Source organism: Tursiops truncatus, chromosome 1, assembly GCF_011762595.2.
Source record: "Tursiops truncatus isolate mTurTru1 chromosome 1, mTurTru1.mat.Y, whole genome shotgun sequence".
In the NCBI taxonomy this organism is placed as follows: domain Eukaryota; kingdom Metazoa; phylum Chordata; class Mammalia; order Artiodactyla; family Delphinidae; genus Tursiops; species Tursiops truncatus.
In genome coordinates, this window is record NC_047034.1 from 366,327 (window position 1) to 391,910 (window position 25,584).

Here is a 25,584-nt window from a genome sequence, read left to right on the forward strand (position 1 = left end):
TCGGGCTTCAGTAGTGGCAGCACACGGGCTCAGTAGTTGTGGCTCGCAGGCTCTAGAGGGCAGACTCAGTAGTTGTGACGCACGGGCTTAGTTGCTCCACAGCATGTGGGATCTTCCCAGACCAGGGCTTGAACCCGTGTTCCCTGCATTGGCAGGCGGATTCTTAACCATTGTACCACCAGGGAAGCCTGAAGATACAGATTTTAATGACTCTGTGTCATTCCATTTTTATACCCAGAACTTGATTTGATTTCTCCTGTTGCTGAATTCTTTTTTTCTTTTTGGAATTTTATTTTATTTTTTATACAGTAGGTTCTCATTAGTTATCTATTTTATACATATTAGTGTATATATGTCAATCCTAATCTCCCAGTTCATCCCACCACCATCACCCTATCCCGCCACTTTCCCCCCTTGGTGTCCATACGTTTGTTCTCTACATCTGTATCTCAATTTCTGCCCTGCAAACTGGTTCATCCGTACCATTTTTCTAGGTTCCACATATATGCGTTAATATACGATATTTGTTTTTCTCTTTCTGACTCACTTCACTCTGTACGACAGTCTCTAGATCCATCCACGTCTCTACAAATGACCCAATTTCACTCCTTTTTATGGCTGGGTAATACTCCATTGTATATATGTACAACATCTTCTTTATCCATTCGTCTGTCAATGGGCATTTAGTTTGCTTCCATGACCTGGCTATTGTAAATAGTGCTACAATGAACATTGGGGTGTAATGAACATAGGGGTCTTTTTGAATTATGGTTTTCTCTGGGTATATGCCCAGTAGTGGGATTGCTGGGTAGTATGGTGATTCTGTTTTTAGTTTTTTAAGGAACCTCCATACTGTTCTACATAGTGGCTGTATCAATTTACTTTCCCACAACAGTGCAAGAGGGTTCCCTTTTCTCCACACCCTCTCCAGCATTTGTTATTTGTAGATTTTCTGATGATGCCCATTCTTAACTGGTGTGAGGTGATAACCACATTGTAATTATGATTTGCATTTCTCTAATAATTAGTGATGTTGAGCAGTTTTTATGTGCTTCTTGGCCATCTGTATGTCTTCTTTGGAGAAATGTCTATTTAGGTCCTCTGCCCATTTTTGGATTGGGTTGTTTGCTTTTTTAATATTGAGCTGCAAGAGCTGTTTATATATTTTGGAGATTAATCCTTTGTCCGTTGATTCGTTTGCAAATATTTTCTCCCATTCTGAGGGTTGTCTTTTTGTCTTGTTTGTAGTTTCCTTTGCTGTGCAAAAGCTTTTAAGTTTCATTAGGTCCCATTTGTTTCTTTTTGTTTTTATTTCCATTACTCTAGGAGGTGGATCACAAAAGATCTTGCTGTGATTTATGTCAAAGAGTGTTCCTCCTGTGTTTTCCTCTATGAGTTTTATAGTGTCTGGTCTTACATTTAGGTCTCTAATCCATTTTGAGTTTATTTTTGTGTACGGTGTTAGGGAGTGTTCTAATTTCATTCTTTTACATGTAGCTGTCCAGTTTTCCCAGCACCACTTATTGAAGAAACTGTCTTTTCTCCATTGTATATTCTTGCCTCCTTTGTCATAGATTAGTTAACCATAGGTGCATGTCTTTATCTCTGGGCTTTCTATCCTATTCCATTGATCTGTATTTCTGTTTTTATGCCAGTACCATATTGTCTTGATTACTGTAGCTTTGTAGTGTAGTCTGAAGTCAGGGAGTCTGATTCCTCCAGCTGCGTTTTTTCCCCTCAGGACTGCTTTGGCTATTCGGGGTCTTTTGTGTCTACATACAGATTTTAAGATTTTTTCTTCTAGCTGCGTAAAAACTGCCATTGGTAATTTGATAGGTATTGCATTGAATCTGTAGATTGCTTTGGGTAGTATAGTCATTTTTACAGTATCGTTTCTTCCAATCCAAGAACATGGTATATCTCTCCATCTGTTTGTGTCTTTTTTTTTTTTTTTTTTTTTTGCGGTACGCAGGCCTCTCACTGTTGTGGCCTCTCCCGTTGCGGAGCACAGGCTCCGGATGCGCAGGCTCAGCGGCCATGGCTCACGGGCCCAGCCACTCCGTGGCCCGTGGGATCTTCCCGGACCGGGACACAAACCCGTGTCCCCTGCATCGGCAGGCGGACTCTCAACTACTGCGCCACCAGGGAAGCCCTGTTTGTGTCATCTTTGATTTCTTTCATCAGTGTCTTACAGTTTTCTGAATGCAGGTCTTTTACCTCCTTAGGAAGGTTTATTCCTAGGTATTTTATTCTTTTTGTTACAGTGGTAAATGGGATTGTTTCCTTAATTTCTCTTCCTGATCTTTCGTTGTTAATGTATAGGAATGCAAGAGATTTCTGTGTACTTATTTTGTATCCTGCAACTTTACCAAATTCATTGATTAGCTCTAGTAGTTTTCTGGTGGCATTTTTAGGATTCTCTATGTATAGTATCATGTCATCTGCAAACAGTGACAGTTTTACTACTTCTTTTCCAATTTGTATTCCTTTTATTTCTTTTTCTTCTCTGATTGCCGTGGCTAGGACTTCCAAAACGATGTTGAATAATAGTGATGAGAGTGGACATCCTTGTCTTGTTTCTGATCTTAGAGGAAATGCTTTCAGTTTTTCACCATTGAGAATGATGTTTGCTGTGGGTTTGTCACATATGGCCTTTATTATGTTGAGGTAGGTTCCCTCTGTGCCCACTTTCTGGAGAATTTTTATCATAAATGGGTGTTGAATTTTGTCAAAACCTTTTTCTGTATCTATTGAGATGATCATATGGTTTTTCTTCTTTAGTTGGTTAATATGGTGTATCACATTGATTGACTTGTGTATACTGAAGAATCCTTGCATCCCTGGGATAAATCCCACTTGATCATGGTGTGTGATCCTTTTATTTTTTAATTTTTTTCCCAACTTCATTCATTTATTCTTTTATTCAGTGGTTGAACAAATATTTATTAAACATATATGTATGAAGACCCTGTTAAATAGTTTAAGCACTCTGGGGTGAATAGAGGCATCAACAGATACAATTCTGTCTTTATACAAGTTACAGTCCAAAGGGATGATTGTGCAATAACCAAACCATACAAATACATAATTACCAGCTGTGAGATCTTGTACCAGTTACTCAAGCATACTAAGGTTTAATTTCCTCATCTGTAAAATGTGTCATTAATAGTGTCAACATTATAGTGTTTTGTAGGGAAATGAAATGTTAAAATGCATATAAGATACAACACAGTGCCTGACATATAGGTAGTGAAAACTACCTGTAAGTTTTCAACGAACAGTCACTATAGCATTCTGCATGTGAACACTAATTGAGAGTAAAGATATGGGACAAATTTTCCTTTTCTAATTCTTGTAAGGCCACATATCACGCATCCAGAGGAGCGCTGGGGACCCTCGTGGAGCCTTGTGTGAAAGATGGTGTTCTTCAGTTCACCTGCTCTTCCTGACTTTTATTCTTTTATTTTCTGTTGTTTTTTTTTTTCACACACCACACTGTATTTTATTTTTACAAGAGATATATCAACTGATACCAAGCATTGTAAATGGATGACCACAACAGGAGTAACAGTGATTGCAATTACCAAACACGAAACACACTCACACTATGTCATAATATTGACATTCAGTTCAGGAATCCTCCACTGTAACAGCTCCTTTACTTTGCTGTGAAAATTGATTTGTATATTTTTTGTCTCTGAGTCCTTGTGGGATTTTTTTTTTATTCAAACAGAAAGTCATAAAAATTATAATCATCCTCATCAGTTCACTCAGTCCCATGTAATTAATTGTTTTTTCATATTGATCTTTTGTTAGCACTTTTATGAATTCATCAGTTTTCCGTTAGAGTTCTGAAAATGCTTATTCATTCAGTTCAGCAGTATAGTCAGTTACCAGAAACCTGTACTTGTCAGTCTCTTCCATGAATTCCTTGAAGGTGAAACCCTTTTATAGGAACATTTTTGCAAAAGCATCAGAGTACACCCAGAACTGTCTGTAAATGACAAAAGACTTAAAAATGACCACGGTTAAAGATTTGATGAAAGTTCATAATAATGCAATTGACAAGGAAATTTAGTTATTTGTGAGATGAACATTTTAAAGTAGTAACTAGAATTATGACTTATAACATTATACCAGAACATACAAGATTTTTAGAAATTTCATGTAATGTCTGAAACATTTATATTAACATATTTCCATACAAATAACCCAAAGAAAGTTTAGTATAAGTTGTTTCCTGTTTGTTTGTTTGTTTTCTTATACTGCAGGTTCTTATTAGTCATCAACTTTATACACATCAATGTATACATGTCAATCCCAATTGCCCAATTCAGCACACCACCATCCCCACCCCACTGTGGTTTTCCCCCCTTGGTGTCCATACGTTTGTTCTCTGCATCTGTGTCTCAACTTCTGCCCTGCAAACCGGTTCATCTGTACCATTTTTCTAGGTTCCACATACATGTGTTAATATATGGTATTTGTTTTTCTCTAACTGACTTACTTCACTCTGTATGACAGTCTCTAGGTCCATCCACGTCTCAACAAATGACTCAATTTCCTTTTTATGGCTGAGTAATATTCCATTGTATATATGTACCACAACTTCTTTATCCATTCATCTGTCGATGGGCATTTAGGTTGCTTCCATGACCTGGCTATTGTAAATAGTGCTGCAGTGAACATTGGGGTGCATGTGTCTCTGTTTTTTTTTTTTCTGTATGCAGGCCTCTCACTGTTGTGGCCTCTCCCGTTGAGGAGCACAGGCTCCAGACGCGCAGGCTCAGCGGCCATGGCTCACGGGCCCAGCCGCTCTGCGGCACGTGGGATCTTCCTGGACCAGGGCACGAACCCGTATCCCCTGCGTCGGCAGGCGGACTCTCAACCAGTGCGCCACCAGGGAAGCCTGCATGTGTCTTTTTGAATTATGGTTTTCTCTGGGTATATGCCCAGTAGTGGGATTGCTGGATTATATGGTAATTTTATTTTTAGTTTTTTAAGGAACCTCCATACTGTTCTCCAGAGTGGCTGTATCAGTTTACATTCCAACCAACAGTGCAAGAGGGTTCCCTTTTCTCCACACCCTCTCCAGCATTTGTTGTTTGTAGATTTTCTGATGATGCCCATTCTAACTGGTTTGAGGTGATAACCTCATTGTAATTTTGATTTGCATTTCTCTAATAATTAGTGATGTTGAGCAGCTTTTCATGTGCTTCTTGGCCATCTGTATGTCTTCTTTGGAGAAATGTCTATTTAGGTCCTCTGCCCATTTTTGGATTGGGTTGTTTGTTTCTTTAATATTGAGCTGCATGAGCTGTTTATATACTTTGAGATTAATCCTTTGTCCGTTGATTCATTTGCAAATATTTCTCCCATTCTGAGGGCTGTCTTTTCGTCTTGTTTATGGTTTCCTTTGCTGTGCAAAAGCTTTTACGTTTCATTAGGTCCCATTTGTTTCTTTTTGTTTTTATTTCCATTACTCTAGGAGGTGGATCACAAAAGATCTTGCTGTGATTTATGTCAAAGAGTGTTCTTCTATGTTTTCCTTTAAGAGTTTTATAGTATCTGGTCTTACATTTAGGTCTCTAATCCATTTTGAGTTTATTTTTGTGTATGGTGTTAGGGAGTGTTCTAATTTCATTCTTTTACATGTAGCTGTCCAGTTTTCCCATCACCACTTATTGAAGAGACTGTCTTTTCTCCATTATATATCTTTGCCTCCTTTGTCATAGATTAGTTGACCATGGGTGTGTGGGTTTATCTCTGGGCGCTCTATCTTGTTCCATTGATCTATGTTTCTGTTTTTGTGCTAGTACCATATTGTCTTGATTACTGTAGCTTTGTAGTATAGTCTGAAGTCAGGGAAACTGATTCCTCCAGCTCCATTTTTTTCCCTCAGGACTGCTTTGGCTATTCGAGGTCTTTTGTGTCTCCATACAAATTTTAAGATGATTTGTCTAGTTGCGTAAAAAATGCCGTTGGTAACTTGATAGGGATTTCATTGAATCTACTTTTGCAAAGCAAAGTAGATTGCTTTGGGTAGTATAGTCATTTTCACAATATTGATTCTTCCAATCCAGGAACATGGTATATCTCTCCATCTCTTGGTATCATCTTTAATTTCTTTGATCAATGTCTTATAGTTTTCTGCATACAGATCTTTTGTCTCCCTAGGTAGGTTTATTCCTAGGTATTTTATTCTTTTTGTTGCAGTGGTAAATGGGAGTGTTTCCTTAATTCCTCTTTCTGGTCTTTCGTAGTTAATGTATAGGAATGCAAGAAATTTCTGTGCAAAACCAAATTCATTGATTAGCTCTAGTAGTTTTCTGGTGGCATTTCAGGATTCTCTATGTATAGTATCATGTCATCTGCAAACAGTGACAGTTTTACTTCTTCTTTTCCAATTTGTATTCCTTTTATTTCTTTTTCTTCTCTGATTGCCGTGGCTAGGACTTCCAAAACGATGTTGAATAATAGTGGTGAGAGTGGGCATCCTTGTCTCGTTCCTGATCTTAGAGGAAATGCTTTCAGTTTTTCATCATTGAGAATGATGTTTGCTGTGGGTTTGTTGTATATGGCCTTTATTATGTTGAGGTAGGTTCCCTCTTTGCCCACGTCCTGGAGAGTTTTTATCATAAATGAGTGTTGAGTTTTGTCAGAAGCTTTTTCTGCATCTATTGAGATGATCATATGGTTTTTCTTCTTTAGTTGGTTAATATGGTGTATCACATTGATTGATTTGCGTATACTGAAGAATCCTTGCGTCCCTGGGATAAATCCCACTTGATCATGGTGTATGATCCTTTTAATGTGTTGTTGGATTCTGTTTGCTAGTATTTTGTTGAGGATTTTTGCATCGATATTCATCAGTGATATTGGTCTGTAATTTTCTTTTTTTGTAGTATCTTTGTCTGGTTTTGGTATCAGGGTGATGGTGGTCTCATAGAATGAGTTTGGGAGTGTTCCTTCCTCTGCAATATTTTGGAAGAGTTTGAGAAGGATGGATGATAGCTCTTCTCAAAATGTTTGATAGAATTCACCTGTGAAGCCATCTGGTCCTGGACTTTTGTTTGTTGGAAGATTTTTAATCACAGTTTCAATTTCGTTACTTGTGATTGGTCTGTTCATATTTTCTGTTTCTTCCTGGTTCAGTATTGGAAGGTTATACCTTTCTAAGAATTTGTCCATTTCTTCCAGGTTGTCCATTTTATTGGCATAGAGTTGCTTGTAGTAGTCTCTTAGGATGCTTTGTATTTCTGCGGTGTCTGTTGTAACTTCTCCTTTTCATTTCTAATTTTATTGATTTGAGTCCTCTCCCTCTTTTTCTTGATGAGTCTGGCTAATGGTTTATCAATTTTGTTTATCTTCTCAAAGAATAAGCTTTTAGTTTTATTGATCTTTGCTGTTGTTTTCTTTATTTCTATTTCATTTATTTCTGCTCTGATCTGTATGATTTCTTTTCTTCTGCTAACTTTGGGTTTTGTTTGTTCTTCTTTCTCTGATTCTTTAGATGTAAGCTTAGATTGTTTATTTGAGATTTTTCTTGTTTCTTGAGGTAGGCTTGTATTGCTATAAACTTCCCTCTTAGAACTGCTTTTGCTGCATCCCATAGGTTTTGGATCCTCATGTTTTCATTGTCATTTGTCTCTAGGTATTTTGTGATGTCCTCTTTGATTTCTTCAGTGATCTCTTGGTTATTTAGTAACGTATTATTTAGCCTCCATGTGTTTGTGTTTTTTACATCTTTTCCCCCTGTAATTGATTTTTTTAAAAAACAAATTTATTTATTTTATTTATTTAATTCTGGCTGCATTGGGTCTTCGTTGCTGGGCACGGGCTTTCTCTAGTTGCAGAGAGCTGGGGTTACTCTTCCTTGTGGTGCGTGGGCTTCTCACTGTGGTGGCTTCTCTTGTTGCAGAGCACAGGCTTTAGGCGTAAGCTTCAGTAGTTGTGGCGCGCAGCCTCAGTAGTTGTGGCTCACGGGATCTAGAGTGCAGGCTCATTAGTTGTGGCGCACGGGATTAGTTGCTCTGTGGCATGTGGGATCGTCCTGGCCAGGGCTCGAACCCATGTCCCCTGCATTGGCAGGCAGATTCTTAACCACTGTGCCACCAGGGAAACCCGCCTCTAATTGATTTCTAATCTCATAGCATTGTGGTCGGAAAACATGCTTGATATGATTTCAATTTTCTTAAATTTACCGAGCTTGATTTGTGACCCAAGATGTGACCTATCCTGGAGAATGTTCTGTGTGCACCTGAGAAGAAAGTGTAATCTGCTGTTTTGGGATGGAATGTCCTATAAATACCAATTAAATCTATCTGGTCTATTGTGTCAATTCAAGCTTGTGTTTTCTTAGTAACTTTTTGTCTGGATGATCTGTCCATTGGTGTAAGTAAGGTGTTAAAAGTCCCCCACTATTACTGTGTTACTGTTGATATCCTCTTTTTTTAAAAATTTTTTTATTTTTTTTTTTAAAGTTATTTATTTATTTATTTTGGGCTGTGTTGGGTCTTTGTTGCTGTGCGCAGGCAACGAAGTTGTGGTGAGCAGGGGCTGCTCTTTGTTGAGGTGTGCATGCTTATTGCAGTGGCTTCTCTTGTTGCGGAGCAGAAGCTCTAGGCGTGAGAGCTTCAGTAGTTGTGGCTCACGGGCTCTAGAGTGCAGGGTCAGTAGTTGTGGTGCATGGGCTTAGTTGCTCCGCGGCATGTGGGATCTTCCGGACCAGGGCTCGAACCCGTGTCCCCTGCATTGGCAGGCGGATTCTTGACCACTGTGCCACCGGGGAAGTCCCTCCATTTCCTCTGTTATAGCTGTTAGCAGTTGTCTTATGCATTGAGGTGCTCCTATGCTGGGTGCATATATATTTATAATTGTTATATCTTCTTGGATTGATCCCTTGATCATTATGTAGTGTCCCTCCTTGTCTCTTATAACATTCTTTATTTGAAAGTCTATTTTATCTGATATGAGTATTGCTACTCCACTTTTCTTTTGATTTCCATTTGCCTGGAATATCTTTTTCCATCTGCTCACTTTCAGTCTGTATGTGTCCCTAGGTCTGAAGTGGGTCTCTTGTAGACAGCATATATATGGGTCTTGTTTTTGTATCCATTCAGCAAGCCTGTGTTTTTTGGTTGGAGCACTTAATCCATTAACGTTTAAGGTAATTATCGATATGTATGTTCCTGTTACCATTTTCTTAATTGTTATGGGTTTGTTTTTGTAGGTCCTTTTCTTCTCTTGTGTTTCCCACTTAGAGAAGTTCCTTTAGCATTTGTTGTAGAGCTGGTTTGGTGGTGCTGAATTCTCTTAGCATTTGCTTGTCTGTAAAACTTTTGATTTCTCTGTCAAATCTGAATGAGATCCTTGGCAGGTAAAGTAATCTTGGTTTTATGTTCTTCCCTTTCATCACTTTAAATATATCATGCCACTCCCTTCTGGCTGGTAGAGTTTCTGCTGAGGCATCACCTGTTAACCGTTCCCTTGTATGTTATTTGTCATTTTTTCCTTGTTGCTTTCAATAATTTTTCTTTGCCTTTAATTTTTGTCAATTTGATTACTATGTGCCTCGGCGTGTTTCTCCTTGGGTTTATCCTGCCTGGGACTCGCTGCACTTCCTGGACTTGGGTGGCTATTTCCTTTCCCATGTCAGGGAATTTTTTGACTACAATCTCTTCAAATGTTTCTTGGGTCCCTTCTCTCTCTCTTCTCCTTCTGGGACCCCCTATAATGCAAATGTTGGTGCGATTAATGTTGTCCTAGAGGTCTCTTAGGCTGTCTTCATTTCTTTCCATTCTTTTTTCTTCATTCTGTTCCACAGCAGTGAATTCCACCATTCTGTTTTCCAGGTCATTTATCCATTCTTCTGCCTCAGTTATTCTGATATTGATTCCTTCTAGTGTATTTTTCATTTCAATTATTGTATTGTTCATCTCTGTTTGTTCTTTAATTCTTCTAGGTGTTTGTTCTTTAATTCTTCTAGGTCTTTGTTAAACATTTCTTGCATCTTCTTGATCTTTGCCTCCATTCTTTTTCCAAGGTCCTGGATCATCTTCACTATCATTATTCTGAATTCTTTTTCTGGAAGGTTGCCTATCTCCACTTCATTTAATTGTTTTTCTGCGGTTTTATTAGTTCCTTCATCTGGTACAAAGTACTCTGCCTTTTCATTTTGTTGATCCTTCTGTGAATGTCTCTTCTTGCTGAATTATTTGTGCATAAATTTTTATGCCCATTTCTGATTTTTGAAAATAATCCTTAGAGGAAAGGAGAATTAAAATACATATTTTTTTTAAAAAAGAATGGAAAACAGCAATGAGACACCACTACACACCATTAGAATGACCGATATTCAGAACATGACACCACCAAATGCTGGCGAGGATGTGGAGCAACAGGAACGTTTTTCCATTGCTGGTTGAATACAAAATGGAACTGCCACTTTGGAAGACAGTTGGACAATTTCTTAGAAAACTAATAAACGTGCTTTTATCATACAATGCAGCAATCACACTCCTTGGTATTTACCCAAAGGAGTTGCAAACTTATATCCACACAGAAACCTGCACCTGGATATTTGTAGCAGGTTTGTTATTCATAATTGTCAAAAGTTGGAAGTAAGCAAGATGTCCTTTAGTAGGTGAATGGATAAACAAATTATGGTACAGCCAGATGATGGAGGCTAAAAAACAATGAGCTGTCAAGTCATGAGAGGACAAGAAGGAACCTTAAGTGCATTTTTTTTTTTTAGGATTTATTTATTTGTTTTATTTATTTTTGGCTGCGTTGGGTCTTAGTTGTGGCATGCGGAATCCTTCGTTGTGGTGCGTGGGCTTCCCTCTAGTTGTGGTGTGCAGGTTTTTTTCTCTTCTCTAGTTGTGGCATGTGGGCTCTAGAGCGCGTGGGCTCTGTAGTTTGTGGCCCGCAGGCTCTAGTTGAGGTGTGTGAGCTCAGGAGTTGTGGCGCATGGGCTTAGTTGCCCCGCAGCATGTGGGATCTTGGTTCCCTGACCACTGATTGAGCCCGCGTTCCCTGCATTGTAAGGTGGATTCTTTACCACTGGACCATCAGGGAAGTCCCAAGTGCATATTTTTATGAAAGTTAAAGAAGCCAATGTGAAAGGACTGCATGTACTGTATGATTCCAACTCAGTGGTATTCTGGAAAAGAACTATGGAGACGGTAAAAAGATCAGTGGTTGCAAGGGGCTGAGGGCAGGAGTGTAAGATGAATAGGCAGAGCACAGAGGATTGATAGGGCAGTGAAAGTACTCTAGATGATCCTCCACCTTTGTCCAAACTCATAGAATGTCCAGCACCAAGAGTGAATCCTGATGTGTGAACTGTGGACTTTGGGTGATGTGTGAATGTAGGTTCATCAGTTGTAGCTAATCAGTTGCTACATCAGTTGTAGCAAATTCTACTACTCTGGTGGGGGATGTTGATGATGGGAGAGGCTGTACATGTGTGGGGACAGCTGGTGTATGGTAAATCTAGGTACCTTCCTCTCAACTAGGCTGTAAACCTAAAACTGCTCTTAAAGAATAAACCCGTAATAAAGGGGGCAGGGGTAGAGTGCACAATGAAGGAACTGTTGCAAAAGGGTAAACTTAGGCCTAAAGTAAGTTTCGGGAAACTTGAGAGAAGTTGTGTGGTGATGTGCTGGATAACGGGACAGAAGCCTCAGTCTTGTATCCCTGTGTTTTCTAAATGTCTTAAGGGATTGCTCTGCCCCTGTAGGGTGATGTCATTACGGTGTGATGATATAAATCACCTCTAAATTCCAGTTTCTCAAACAAAGGTTTAAGAGTTGGCATGCGATAGCATTAAATATAAAACAAACACATCAAGTGTATGTTTTGAATCCTGGTTTGAAACAAAATAATCTCTTCATATATATTCTAAAGAGCTTCTGAGCTTGATTTTATCTTTGTTCTTCAAAGTCCTTATACAGCCAGGCAGGCCATGGATTACAGAACCATTTAGACTAGTGGGAGATGAGAACCACATATATAACATCTGAATTTCTGACCATCCACTTAATAAAATGTCTGTGATTCAGCTCAGTTCATATCTCCACAATCACACATACTTTCAGGTCTCAATAGAAAGTGTATATAATACACGAAGGAGGTTAATTTAGATGGAGGACAGGTTTTTTTCCCATCTGCATGTTTTCATTGAACATACTCTAAACGCTCAATTGAGGACTTGTTGTGGAGTGGGCAGTGATATTCCATACTAGTGGAGTTGATGTTTCTAGATCAGATCAGTGTGTAGGTTTAATTAGAAGGAGCAGAATATTTAATATTATAGGTTGTGCTCCCAGTGGTAGATTCGTTCTTGTTTAGAGTATCAAGAAATCTATTCTAGTATTTTTTTAATAGTACATATTACTTAAATGTCAGAAATAGATTGTGTTAGATGGTTGCTCTGTATTTTCTTTTGTCCTTCTCCCCATTCTCTGGATTCTTTCTGCAAATGTCAGGAGGAAGGAGCCAAGCATGTTAGTGACACTGCATGGTTGTAATGGTGCTCGCAGAGCCAAGAGTTGTAGAAGGTTATAGTTTCAGTGTATCTTATTACAAGTATGGATAATACAGTAGACCTTCAGTGGTTACATTTTGGAGCCTGCTTTTAAAAATGCTTCCTGTGGCATTTGTAGGACCTCTTATAAAGGAGTGGTATTTACTTGAAATTCATATTAGATTCAGTGGTAATATTTTGTGGTCACTGTGTTTTGTTGTATTGGCATTAAATACTCTTTTTCGGTGAGCTTAGAATCAAACTAAAAAGAAAAATCAAAGCAAGAAGAGATTCTTGTATGATCAGAACCAAAGTTATTGCTGTGGGCTATCAACCTTTTTCTTGTGAGTTAGACTTTGTAGGAATATATTGAAGAAAAGGAAAGCTTTAATAAGGGATAATAGTCACATGATCTGTTTTCTCAATTCAAATGATATCTTTTTGATAATAGAAGGTTGCTAATTATGTTTAAACCTACAGGATTGTAAAATTTAGAAAAATTACTGGATTCCATATTTTATTACTGTAAACATTTTAAAAATGAGATATTCTGATTATGGAAAGCTATTTGGGGAACATACAGGGGGCCTTTCTAGCAGTTTGGGCCTTCACTTAATTTACAGTTGCAAGCAGGGATAATTGTTGGCTCATGGAGACTGCCTCGAGCCTGCTGTGGCCTGTTGTAACCTGATGAGGTGATAGCAACAATTAAATGAATTGAAGCAACACCATTCACCTCCTGAAAAAAAGTCAAGCTGTTAATATAACTATATGTGTGTGTATATGGTTGGTAACTGCAGACTTGTCTTTGTGTTTATTTAGATTTTAAAAATTGCACACCTGTTATGTATTTCCATAAATCATTGTAAAATATACCCTGCAAAAATCCAGTGAAATTCTCTTAAGATTAAAAAAGGGGGAAGGGACTTCCCTGGTGGCGCCGTGGTTAAGAATCCTCCTGCCAATGCAGAGGACACAGGTTCGAGCCCTGCTCTGGGAAGATCCCACATGCTGCAGAGCAACTAAGCCTGTGCGCCACAACTACTGAGGCTTCACTCTAGAGCCCGCGAGCCACAACTACTGAGCCTGCGAGCCACAGCTACTGAGCCCGCGTGCCACAACTGCTGAAGCCCACGCGCCCAGAGCCTGTGCTCCTCAACAAGAGAAGCCACCGCAATGAGAAGCCCGCATACCGCAATGAAGAGTAGCCCCCGCTCACCGCAACTAGAGAAAGCCCATGCGCAGCAACGAAGACCTAACACAGCCAAAATTAAAAATAAATAAATTTATTTTTTTAAAAAAGGGGTGGGGGAGAATTCATCAGTACAGTTGTGTTTTATTTCCAGTGTCTGCAGAAGCCAAACCTGACCACAGACACAAAGGACAAGGAGTACAAACCCCATGATATTCCCCAGAGGCAGTCTGTGCAGCCCTTGGAAACGTGTCCCCCAGCTCGACGAGCAAAACGCATGAGAGCGGAGGTGAGAGCCTCGTGAGGTTGATCAGACAGGCCTCAAGTCCCGGTGCTAACGTGTGTCTGACCCTGGATTTCTCTCATGCACGTGCTCTTCATAGATTGAACTTTACTAACCTCACAGAGGGATGCTGTTTATACTCTGGCTTTTACACTTGGGGGAATTGCACTGTCAGAGGGGTGAGGAATTGAAATCTTTCTAGGTTTATGCTGCCTGGACAGTCAGCTGCTGCATGGTTAATGGTCAGAGGCTAGGAAGAATAGGTGAATAGGCGTTCATTGTGACCCTTGTGATGTTGGGCAAGATTTATTGGGAATTAAGGTTAGTAGGAGTGAAGTTGGAGATTTTTGCTGAAAAGTACTGTTTTTGAGAGGTTACGAAGAAGGTAGTGAAAGCGATTTTTCTCAGACTTCCTGAAGAGGAGTATGGAATCTGTGGCAAACATTTATGCTAAGCCAGAAAATATTCAGGGAGCAAGGGGGGCTGGTGATGTAACACACAGATAACATGAGAGTGAAGCCTGAGGGAAGATGAGGAGTGAAAGACTTAAGAAAGACAAGTTGCTCTTAGATTTTTCTGCTCTGAGAGGTTTCTCCTGGAAAGGGAGAAGAGTGTTCTCCCAGTTACCTTGTTCCCACACAGAGCTGGGTAGGTTTCGGGTTCCTTGATGGACATATGAGTATGAAGAGTCAGTGATTAATATATTAGGAACAGTTTAGAACTGGGAAGCCTCATGGCATTAGTTAGGTTTCTGAATCAGTAGTTGGGTTATTTAATAATTATTGGTGAGGATGAAAAAATTCAGCCATTTTGGTTTCTGAGGAAATGGATAAATAAGAGAATTACTTTTCACTTAGGTAAGTTGGAGATATGAAAAAATTTAGCGACTCCATTTTTTTGAAGTGAGAATCCCTCAGAATAGGAACATATATGGTTATTTGAAGCCCACAAGCAGGCTGCAGGTTTATTCATCTTAAAGTCAGTTCTTGTTTGAGCACATCTTGATCTTTAAATGTGTAAGACATGCCCAGTGCTGTGGATGCCTAGGTCTGTCTTGATGACACATCATGGTGATGGTATGGCCCTGGAAGAAATCGTGTTAGCAGTAGATACCCTGATTGTGCATGAGTGAACACAGGCACAGTTCCACAATGTCACTTGTGTCCCAGAGCAGACAAGGCTTTGCTTATCAACCAGTATGAGCACTTCGTGGACACCAGGTACTGAGACTGGCTCACAGGCTCTCACTGATGAGGGAGCCGTGACTCAGCGGTGTTAGGGGAGCAGTTTGTAGTGACAGTTCACTACAAGAATTAATAGAAACTTGTTGTGGAAGCTGAGTTTTCCTTGAATGCTGTCATACTTTGGAAGAGCCAGCAAACTCTTCTAGGCTGATGAAATTACGTTATTTATGTAACTGTTCAGGATTTGGCTAAGTTTTGTAAGTTGTGAGTAGATGAGAACTGAGGGGCTTCTAGTAGGAAATACACACTGTTCCCAATTTGGGTGGTAACACTTCCTATAAGTCATCCCTGATCCTTTGACTTTTTCCTAAATTTTTGACCTGTTGAAGTGGAGAATACTCCTAACTTCTAAGTTTCCTCATTCATTCCTTAAGTAATAATAATATTAAGGGTGGAATCTCTGCTCTAAGGGAGAGAGTTTTGAATGTCCTGTTAATAGAGAGAATTTATAAGATTATAGGCACTTTGTGATTCCAATTGGATTTTAGAAGATTTCTGTCTTTTTAAAGGAAATATTCATGCATATGACAAATTTTTTTAAGGCCATGAATATTAAAATAGAACCAGAAGAGACAGCAGAAGCCAGAACTCATAACCTGAGACGTCGAATGGGATGTCCAGCTCCAAAGTGTGAAAATGGTAAGAAAGTTCATCCATGAATAGGAAGGAAGAGTGAATAAGTAAAAACAATCATTCATCTGGTAGTTAAGAAAATATTGGAGCAACTTTACATACTAGTCACTGGGTTGTGCCTTGAGAAATAAAATCTTATTAATATCCTTGTTTTCATAATTAGATGACTGGAAAGAGAGATAAACAAATGAATATATGCATATTAGAAATGTGATTGAATTTCTCAACTGTAACTAGTTGCTTTTGAGGTGGCCAAAAAGTTCATTCGGTCAGTGAATATGTTGTTCCATGCAGTTCTTGGTGAAAATGAAAAATGTGTCTTATTTTTACTTAAAACCAAGCAAACTTTTTGGCCAACCCAATACTTTGAAATTTGGTTCAGTAGCATTAATTGTAAAGAAGTGATTTGTGAGAAGCATAGGTGCCTTTGACTGAATATCTGATAGGCTTGTTTCAGGCATGGCAGGCAGGCAGGCTTTCTTAATCTGAGTTTTAATTGACAGATGCTCGCCTGGTCACTGCTTGATGTCAGCCACTGAAAGGTAGGTTTGACACTGTCTTGAGAGAAATTCTATATAGGCAGGCACTTAGTAATGAAGAAGTAGTTATTGAAATGGGCTTTTCTTAGTGACTGGTGAGTTAGTGGGAAAGGCAGCACAATGTAATGGAAAGTAGATGGAGTTGTAAAAATACAGATCTGAATCTGAATCCTGGCTCAGCCACTAACTAGTTGTATGACCTTAGAGATACTTCTTGACTTCTTTTAATGTCAGTTTTCTTGTCTTTGAAACAGATTGGTTGCAAAGGGTTATATGATTGATACAATAACAATTGATGGAAAGCATTTAGCGCAATACCTTCCGCAGAATAGCTCATTAATTGATAGCTAGTGTTTTAGAAAATTCTCAGTCTTTGAAACCAGGAAGCTAGAGAGGCTAGTAATCTTAGATCATGGAGGGATAATCTGTAACGTGGAGGGGGTGCTGTTGGTGAACGGTCAGTGTCTTATGGTCAAGATCAAGAGGAATTTGCTTTCACCAGCATATGTTATGTCTTAGTCTTTAGAAGAGCATATCTTCGGCTCCCAATTTGAAAGCATACAGACCTGAGCAACATCTGGTATCATATCTTGTGCTTGTATATTGGAATTTGAATGGTGTGAGAGTTATACGTCACCCTAAAGTAGGCAGCACGGAGCTCCTGAACGTAGTAACTCTGGGTGCTGCTGCGCTGGAGCGAGCAGAGAACTGTGTCCGGGGCACCCCAGCAGCAGGAGGGATGAGCACGGGAGGGAGCTGACGGGACAGAGCAGAGGGAGTGCTGACCTGGACTGCCTCCTACAGAGAAAGACGGGAAAAGCAGCCTCAAGCAAGAACCTGCTGAGAGGAAGGAGTGTATTACAGAGAGCGAGAAGGAGAAACCCAGGAGTCGAGCGAAAAAAACCACCAGTGCTGTGAGTCGACATCTTTAAACACTTTTACAGCCCGGTTTATACTTAGTGCCTTACCTGGGACTGCTGGCTCAGTGTCTCACAATGAAGAGACCTTTAGAGGTGGTTTGTAGTATCAGTTTATAAACAGGGAAACACAGATGCGTCGTGAAATCAGTAGTAACAGCTGGGGGCGTTGACAGCCATTTTTCTGGAGGACGTTCAGTTTAGCACTGAATATTGGTGAGCTCAATCCTATGGAGAATTGTCGATAACCGACTAGCCCACCTCCAAGCGAGCTGAAGGTAGATCAGAAATCAAGATGATGTTTTCCAACTTTACAGCAAGGAAGGATAAGGGAAGGAGTGCGCAGGTAGGAGGGAGGCTAGGGCCTAGCAGGGTCAGAGGCCTGGGGAGCTGTTCACTCAGGTGGAAACAAAAAGCCAAGCTCTCTTCCTCAGCCCCCTTCTGAGCACCTGGGAGCAGCTTGATGACAGTGCTTTTGATCTTGGAATTGGAAGTTATTCCAATTAAATGTTCTGTTCATAAATATCATCTCCCTCTGCCCCAGCACAGAAACAAACAAAGCAGTCAGAAAGCTAGCAGAGCCCAGGTTTCTATTTGCTACAACAAAAAAGTCTGCTCCGACTGCCATAATGAAATATCACAGACCGAGTGGCTCAAACAAGCGAAGTTTATTTTCCCACGGTTCTGGAGGCTACAAGTCTGAGATCAAGGTGTTTGAAGACTTGGGTTTTTCCTGAGGCCTCTGTCCTTGGCTTGTAGATGGTCATGTCCCTGTGTCCTCATGGTTTTCCTCTGTGTGTGTCTGTGTCCTAGTCTCTTCTTACAAGGACACCAGTCATACTGGATTAGGGCCCACCCATATGACCTTTTTAACGACCTCTTTTAAGACCCTGTCTTCAAATACAGTCACATTCTGAGGTACTGGGGGTTAGGACTTCAACATAGGAATTTTGGGGAAACATGATACAACGCATAGTAGGTAATGACTGTGTCGTTTTATTACTGTGTATTTGGGGGAACTTCTTAACTATCACTAATTAGAATGTAAAATGGTAATTTAATGTGGTCAGTTAACTTCAGTTTTGCCATGTTAAAAGGAAACTAAGTTTTGTAAAAACTGTAAAATCTTTGCCTTTTAACATGGCAAAATTGAACTTTTCCTTTATTAGTTCTGTTTTTGGTTAGGTGGATAATTTATTGCCTAACATGTTATTCTTCTAGAAGACTATCTTTCTGTAAGCTACTAAAAGCTGGATATTTAAGTAACAAACTTTAATTAAAACACACAATTGAGAAATCTTGGAGATCACTCTTCAGAGTTGGGAATGCATGAGATATTTTGAAATATCCCATAATAGAAGGTGAAACATTTTTATTTAACATGTCCCTTATAGAGGGTGAAACATTTTCACTTGCAGCATATTGGAGAGACTAGATTATGCCTCAGATCCATTTCATTCCTAGAGTTTCACAGAATCAAACAGCAGCTCATGCCCCTGTGTTCTGTGCCCATTTTCATGCTGCAGGTTGACCTGTATGTCTGCCTCTTGTGTGGCAGTGGCAACGATGAGGACCGGCTTCTCTTGTGTGATGGGTGTGATGACAGTTACCACACCTTCTGCCTGATCCCGCCGCTCCATGATGTTCCCAAGGGAGACTGGAGGTGTCCTAAGTGTTTGGCTCAGGTCAGAATTAATAGCAGAGGTGGCATTAGAAAATTTCCTTAAGAAGGTGTTTTCTTCACCTTCCGGTTTTAGATTTGGCAATTGATAATAAGGAGTATCATGACAAAAATTGGGGTGGGCCTGAATAGGAAAGAGGTCTTGGAAGTGAGCTACACAGCAGCTATGCAGCAAGCTGAGAGTCAGAAAAACATTTTAATAACTACATTTTTAAAAATTTCATTTAAAAAAAGCATTGCATGCTCTTTGCAAAAATTCTTAGGCACTGAACAACTTAAAAAATAGATAATTTCATAGTCCATAGATAATCACTGTTAATATTTCGATGTATATTCATCCAAGTGGAAATTGCACAAATGGAATTACACAAGTAATTTTAGTAAACATATATAATTTCTCATATATACATATATATGTGAACCAAAAGTAAATATACATATAAATAAATATCTTTCCTTTTTCTTTCTTTGTGTTTTGACAGGAGTGCAGTAAGCCACAAGAAGCATTTGGCTTTGAACAGGCAGCCAGGGACTATACCCTCCGTACTTTCGGGGAAATGGCAGATGCGTTCAAATCTGATTACTTCAACATGCCAGTCCATGTATGTACATATATAACTGCTTCAATTTAGGATTTTAATAACTTTTGGGGAAAGGTATATCTGAAGACGTTTGAGTTGGCCCTTATCTCTGATAGTCAGTCATTGTCTTGCACAATGAAACCTTTAATTTGTTCGGTAGTATTAACATTCCACAGTACTTCAAAATGCATTCTAATTTTTCATTTGATTAAAGATAGGCTTTTTGAGACAAATCATATAACGACAGTAACAGAATACCAATGAAAGGAAATCACCAGCAATCCTTTCAGCTCAACAAATAAAATTCAAAGAAAACTTTGCAAAATTTATTGAATGACTCCTGTGTGCCAATCCATGTGCTGTGCCCTGGGGGCACATTTACCTCTTGTTATGTTGTCATAAGTTAGCACTGTAAACTTTAGGATTTTATATTTATTTATTTATTTGGCTTCGTCGGGTCTTAGTTGCAGTGCATGGGCTCTTTGGAGCACGGGGCTCTCTCTAGTTGTGGCACGCGGGCTTAGTTGCTCTGCGGCATGTGGGATTTTAGTTCCCCGACCAGGGATCGAACCCACGTCCCCTGCATTGGAAGGCAGATTCTTAACCACTGGACCGCCAGGGAAGTCCCTAAACGTTAGTATTTTAAATTCTCCTTTATTCCCTTAGAAGCATAAGCATGCTTCATTCAGCATTTACTATTCCATCAAATGAGTACACTAAAATGAATGGTTTCCTACCATACTTCTGGATATTTAAGCTGTTTTTCCTCACTACCAACAAAGTGCTATAGCAGACATTGTATGCATCTCCTTTTGGGGGGGGCGGGGGCTGTGTTGGGTCTTCATTGCTGCGCGTGAGCTTTCTGTAGTTGCGGCGAACAGGCACTATTCTTTTTTACGGTGCATGGGCCTTGCATTGTGGTGGCTTCTCTCGTTGAGGAGCACAGGCTCTAGGCTTCAGTAGTTGCGGCACGTGGGCCCTAGGGCACACGGGCTATAGTAGCTGTGACGCGAGGGCTCTAGAGCGCAGGCTCAGTAGTTGTGGCACACAGGCTTAGTTGCTCCACGGCATGTGGGATCTTCCCGGACCAGGGATCCGGGAACCAGTCGGGATCTGGTTGTTGAGACCACCTGTGTCCCCTGCATTGGCAGACGGATTCTTAACCACTGCGCCACCAGGGAAGTCCTGTATGCGTCTATTTAATTGGATTATTTTCTTAATATTTATCCATTTTTTTCCCATCTAATAGCTGTATCATTTACGGGACCATAGCAGTGTATGAGTGAACCTGCTTTGCCTCACATCACTAACATTAACTGTTAAGTTACTTAAAATGTCCCCTTATTTAACAGACTTATAAATTCAAGTAATATTCCCTTTGAATTTTCAGTTCTTTTTACCCCTCCTGCATTACATATTATTTCCCCATATGTTCGCTTAACCAGTCCTGGTGCCTCTTGTATTTGTGGTTGGCTTTTTGCACTTTGAGGGACAGGCCTCTGGCCTCGTATCAGATTAGTGCAGATCCTAAGCACTCAGCCTGGCCAGCCCTTTACACTCGGGCCTGCAGCCGCAGAGTTGTTGCACCCTGCCTTTTCCTGGTGACTGCCCACACTACTCTCCGCAAGGTCTAGTGGAAAGAGTGAGAGGGTGGACTCAGGTGATGTGTTTGAACGCATTTCAGAGGATAAAGCATTGTTCAAATACAGCTAAGCTAACTACTGTTACTAAACAGAAGTCAACCAGGTTGTATATTAGATTCCTCAAAACAGAAAAACATCTCCAGTTCTTAAATCTTAGCACTTTGCTTTCCTTGAGTCCTTTTACAGTAGTGGCCAGGTTGTTGATAGAGGAACATGAATTCTTAGTCAGCTCTTGGTTATAAAATTCCTTTTAGAAAATGAGGTTCATGTCTGAGTTGTCGGAGGCCAGTTGAGGAACACTTGGGACGTCATGTACAATTCTTCCTCAGGCTGCTATCCTGGGATTCCTGTCACTTAGCCTGTCTAGTCAGATTGGTCACCGGCAGTTTGTGAGTGTCTGAGGAGAGTCAATCTCTTTACTTCCTTGTTTTGTATGCAGATGGTTCCCACAGAATTGGTTGAGAAAGAATTTTGGCGACTGGTGAGCACTATTGAAGAGGATGTTACCGTGGAATATGGAGCTGATATCGCCTCGAAGGAGTTCGGCAGTGGCTTCCCGGTTAGAGACGGGAAAGTGAAGCTCTCGCCTGAGGAGGAGGTAGGTGTGGCTGTGAGCATGTGGACTTGCGGGGGCACCGGCGGGACGGGCAGGGGGCGCCTTTAGAGCGAGCCCACTGTTGATCCAGAGGTCATCACGCTGGGCTAGTAGCAGCTGTGCTACAACACGTATGTCACTTGGAACTTGAGATAGTCATGGAAATTTGTTGGTTGGCTTGAAGTAATTTATGATACTTTCAGCAAATCCTTAATTACCAGATTTTTAATGATTTCAAGAATAGCAGAAAGAACCCATAGAAGAATTCTAGTCCCAACTAGATGATAAGGGAGAATCACTTACCTCCCTTCGACTTCCGATTCTGTAACTTTGGTTGCTCGTTCTGAAGAAAGTCTGAGGGATTGGAACCAGATACACACACATAATATAGACACACACACACAGACACACACACACTAGTCCATTTATGTAAAGCGCAGAGCTGGGCAGAAGTAATCTATGGGCATCCAGGAGGTAAGCATAGTGGCCCCCCCCCCCCGCCATTCTTTTTATTTTGAAGGAGACTTTTCAGCTTGCTTTTTGAAACCAGCAGAGTTCCAAAATGTTAGCATGATAAAGAATTTAAGTATAAAGTATAAACCTTTATTTATACTTTATTTATAATGTCAAGATATTCTCCTTATTTTTAGGAATATCTTGACAGTGGCTGGAATTTGAACAACATGCCAGTGATGGAGCAGTCTGTCCTCGCTCACATCACCGCTGACATATGCGGCATGAAGCTTCCTTGGTTGTACGTGGGAATGTGCTTTTCTTCCTTCTGTTGGCATATTGAAGACCACTGGAGCTATTCCATTAACTACCTGCACTGGTAAGGGGTTCCAGAGAACCTACAGATGGTATGCACGCTGAGTTGGAAAACTTACCCACCTCTTAGTTGTGACACATCTCTTAACTGAGTCTGAAGAGTGATGAGGTTTTTTTTACCATAGGTTTTTTTTTTTATTTTATTACTATGGGGCAGGTATCCTAACAATTTAAGACAAAGGTTCTTAAGAATCCATAGGAAATCCATGAAACCCTGCACTTGCACATGAGTTTTCAAGTATAACAGGCTTCTGGGGAGAAGATAAGACAGCTTTTCACTAATTGTCAAAGAAGTCTTTACTCGCAGAAAGGTTAGAAAGCACCAAGTTGCTTTTACTGCGGAAACCCCTTCCCGTTCTGTGGGCTTGGTGGCCCAGATAGCCCTTTGGGCGAGGAGTGGGGCATGGGGCGTGTGGGGCCTCCAGGACCTCGGGACTGACTGCTCCTGACGGCCTGCTGAGTTCTAGCATCACTGTGCACCGTAGGTAGAATGCGCCCCATCCGCGCGTGTCTGTGTGTGTGTGTGTGTGGTGGGCTGGGGCAGATATTTGGGCTTTCTAAGCTTTTATTTCACATCTGTTTCCCTCCCCTCCATTTCCCTTGCTTTCTGAGTACAAAAATATTTGAAGATCTGTAACTCACTTAAATTCCCACACAGGGAATTTGAGGATGTACCACAAGAAAGAGGGAGCTGGCCTTTTACGTGCCGAGAGTCAGTCCTGCTTCCCCAGGCAATTGCTCCCAGCTGTGAAATGATGTTTACCATACCTCACAGGGATGTTACAGATTAATTGGTTGACAGTTAAATGTGCTTTGAAGAGGAGCTCTTTAGAAATGCTAATCGCCTTACTTAGAGTTTGGTTTAACTCGCTGTCAGGGCGGAGAGTTGCCATCCCTTGCTAGTTGCTGTAGGAAATTGTGGTGACCACATACCCTGTAGCTAACATAATACCTTATATTCTTAGAAATGCTAGATATCTACATTTTCTGAAGGGTCAAGGGTCAGGGAAAATGGGAGGGAAAAGAGGGACCTCAGATGGGAAGTCTCATGTTTAAACTTTATCCTTGAAGAGGGAAAATGTATTACATATGTTCAGATCATATTTCTGGTGATACTTCTTCAGTTTGAACATTGCCTTACAAAGCAGGATCTAAAAAATAGGAACTGGTTAACCATCTTGTTTGCATTGGTGTTTGCTGGTTGATTTTGTGTATGAGTTGAAGAAGCTACTGAAATTTCATGTAAATTTTGAGATTGATCTGCTTTTACAATCTATTTTAGGGGTGAGCCAAAGACCTGGTATGGAGTCCCAGGGTACGCTGCCGAGCAGCTGGAGACGGTGATGAAAAGGCTGGCCCCGGAGCTCTTCATCTCCCAGCCCGACCTCCTCCACCAGCTCGTCACCATCATGAACCCCAATACCCTGATGACTCACGAAGTGCCTGTATGTTTTGGGTCAATCCTCCTGCCACCCAGGCTTAACTCCCCACTTCTCTTTTTCCCTGTTGCTCACGTTTTTATGAAGCTGATTTGGCTGTGTAGAAACAGCTGTTTGGTGTCATTTAGTACAATATTGCATTAAGCCAGTGGGACTGGATCCTCAGACACCATAGAAAGCTGAGTTGTTGCAGCTGATGACTAGATTGCTGAGCAGCCTTACTTTGCAATAGTGACTGTGAGGCTGTCTCTTCCTTTCCTTTCTGGTGTTCAGTTCAGAGTACATTTACAGGTTGTACACCATCACCATTCCTGCTTTCTAAACTATAACTTTTGTTTATAACTTCAGACCTTCAACACAGCAAAACAAAAACCGTAAAAAATAAGTGTTGTTAGTATAAATTAGTTTACTCTGAAAATGGCTAGGTTCTGTTATTGATATAATTAGATCTAAACTCTTGTGTCAGAATCCTTCATACTCCATCCCCACTTTAGAAAATAACTCATTGAATTTACATGGTGACATGCTTGGTGGATCTTACATTCTCCCTGCTGCCCCTAATTAAGCTTAAGAGAAAATTTATTTCAGTGTCTTGAGCTTGGATTTCAGGGTTCCCACTCTAGACTGAAAGATGCTATTGGTGCTTTTTCCTATGAGGTTTTTCTACGAAGTAACAGTTATTTTTGCTTAGTGGCTTCCTTTCGGAGGAAACTCTGAAGGCATTTTGGGAGGCCAGATTGAGATGTATGAAGTTGAAGAATCCATCTTAGTTAGCTCAACCAAATGTAAATGATACATTTACAATGTTAAGAGGAATTCTTGATCTTGCGACCTTCATTTTATGCTTTTGGGTTCACAGGCCAGTAAATGGGGGCAGATGGAAAGGAATTTTCTTTGAGGGATCATAAAATATTCATGGGCCAAAGCTTAGAAAATAAGGACCAATAGTCATCAAAATACCACCATCTCCTCGTTGTTGGCATTTTCCATCTTGACCCCCCCCACCCCCGCCCTACGTTGATGGGTCTTTCTGATCTGTTATGAGTCGCTGGCTTTAGAAGAGACCTCTCGCCCTGTTCTTTAATAGTTGAGCAAACCACGTGGGGCTAGACTCTGGACCTAGAGAGGTAGGTGAATGAACTCGTGCATTCGGGAACTCACAGTGTAAGGGAAAGACAGCGTTTACACAGATCACGGAAGAGTCGTGTGGTTTGACAGTGGTGTTGACTCGGGGGCTGAGCCATTAAGTCTGAAAGGGCTGGAAAGGGCTCCTAATGGCGTTTGAACCAAGGCGTGGGCTCTGAAGGGGAGTTCGTGTGGCAGAGAGTTGAGGAGGAGGCCCTCCCGTTGGAGGGCTGGAGGGCTGTGCTCCTGCCGCTGTTGCCGACTGCAGACTTGGCCTGTCAGAGCCCGGAAGGGCGTGTTCCAGCACAGGGCGGAGCCTCAGCCCGAGTTGCACGGCCTTGTGGCCTGGGTGCTG

At 40.7% G+C, this 25,584-nt stretch overlaps 1 protein-coding gene across 5 annotated transcripts in view; it reads left to right on the forward strand.

Moving 5' to 3' along the window:
* KDM5B (lysine demethylase 5B) overlaps positions 1–25,584 on the forward strand; it is a 76,853-nt gene that overhangs the window by 28,697 nt on the left and 22,572 nt on the right. For 2 of the 5 annotated variants that reach the window (XM_033842610.2, XM_033842692.2), the window contains exons 5-12: positions 13,876–14,010; positions 15,791–15,887; positions 17,225–17,334; positions 18,864–19,022; positions 19,501–19,620; positions 21,682–21,840; positions 22,488–22,669; positions 23,948–24,110. In XM_033842610.2, the coding sequence (XP_033698501.1) occupies positions 13,876–14,010; positions 15,791–15,887; positions 17,225–17,334; positions 18,864–19,022; positions 19,501–19,620; positions 21,682–21,840; positions 22,488–22,669; positions 23,948–24,110 (1,125 nt within the window). The remainder of the gene's footprint in view (positions 1–13,875; positions 14,011–15,790; positions 15,888–17,224; positions 17,335–18,863; positions 19,023–19,500; positions 19,621–21,681; positions 21,841–22,487; positions 22,670–23,947; positions 24,111–25,584) is intronic. The other 3 variants (XM_033842660.2, XM_033842719.2, XM_033842767.2) reach the window with 3 other exon arrangements.